We start from the raw sequence: 1,424 nt of genomic DNA, 5'->3' as shown, positions 1-1,424 counted from the left end.
TATATATATATATATATTGTTGGAGACCAAGCAACTACTCAACAACTACTTCTTATCTCCTCCCTAATTATTATATCAAGCATTTATGATTAATGGCTACATCTAATTTAATGGTTCTCATTAAGGCTAAGACTACTGATTTTTACAAACCTCTATCCCTAATTATCAAACACATGTAACATCCTCAACAACGTCCCACATCCTCATATCCTACCAGACAATAAAAAATACATCTAGTGACCAGAATATCATTGGCTGGGCTGGGTAATGTAAAAAATCCAGTTGTCCGAAGTATTCAAAATTCATGCAGAATAATATTGTCACTCACCAATGCAGTTGTCTCTGTGCTCCTCAAAGCCGGCGCTGCACACACATCGTCCAATAGGAACGAGCCACTCGCCCTCAGCGCTGCAGTACATCTTAGGAGTGTCCCTCTCCTCGGCGTGGTCCACACACTGACCTCTGACCTCCACCAGCGAGGACGAGTCGGCCCCCGTGACCACGTCCGTGAAGACGGCCAGGTTGCGAGCCATTCCCGTGCAGCGTTTGTAATAGACTCGGACGGACACGACAGCGATGCAGGCTCCTATATCCTGGAAGGCCAAGTAGAAGCCGCGCTTGCTGAGCGGCCCGACGCCGCGGATCTCAGTGTTGAGCTTGAGTCTCCTCACCCCCAGGTCCACGTTAGTGAAACTCTCGTCGGCCGCGATGGTGTCGATCTTGGAAAACTGACTCTCCCAGATGCTGGTGCCAACGTCGCGGTCGGTCTCGTAGTAGTAGAGGTTAAAGGTCTCCTTGCAGGTACCGAGCACGCCTGGCATGCTGTTGCAGTCTCGCAGCGTGAACTTCATCTCGATGTAGATGCGCCGCGCGCCGTCTCGCTGGATCCAGTTGGTCCGGAGCCAGTTGTTCTGACTCGGGCTCATAACGTTGCACACCTGGTACGTGTGGATGGGGCTGAAATACTCGTCCATTTCATTGATGGCATCCCACTGGCAAAGACAGAAAGAGAATCAGGGTTATTATCACTAACTAAAACTAAAAACATTAAATACATTTTTTTTTTAAATCATTACTTTAAATTAAATAAACATACATTTAAATAACATATTTTAAAAAAGCATTTTATTTCAGCTCGTTGGCATTGCAACATTTTCCATTTTCATTCATTTAAGTTCTCAAATAATAAAAATGCCAAAAACACAAAACTAAATTACTAAAACTTTAAATAAAAACAGAAAATATCAAAATAAAATATAATACAAAATATTAACAATAATAGTGTAGTATAATAGCACATCAATGACTATAGTATAGTATAATAGCATATAAATAAATAAAATTAAAATCAATAAAAATGATAAATGTAACCAATTTAATTTGAATTCAATTTATGTATTTATTTATTTATTTATATATATATA

General features: G+C 40.5%; 1 protein-coding gene across 2 annotated transcripts in view; it reads right to left on the bottom strand.

The window, feature by feature from the left end:
• LOC107565732 (ephrin type-A receptor 8-like) overlaps positions 1-1,424 on the bottom strand; it is a 96,530-nt gene that overhangs the window by 44,305 nt on the left and 50,801 nt on the right. For both annotated transcript variants that reach the window (XM_016251000.1, XM_016251001.1), the window contains exon 3: positions 329-992. In XM_016251000.1, the coding sequence (XP_016106486.1) occupies positions 329-992 (664 nt within the window). The remainder of the gene's footprint in view (positions 1-328; positions 993-1,424) is intronic.

This window comes from Sinocyclocheilus grahami, unplaced genomic scaffold, assembly GCF_001515645.1.
Source record: "Sinocyclocheilus grahami isolate Dianchi unplaced genomic scaffold, SAMN03320097.WGS_v1.1 scaffold1021.1, whole genome shotgun sequence".
NCBI classification, from domain to species: domain Eukaryota; kingdom Metazoa; phylum Chordata; class Actinopteri; order Cypriniformes; family Cyprinidae; genus Sinocyclocheilus; species Sinocyclocheilus grahami.
The sequence above is the reverse complement of the archived record's forward strand: the minus strand, read 5'-3'. Positions and strand labels throughout refer to the sequence as shown.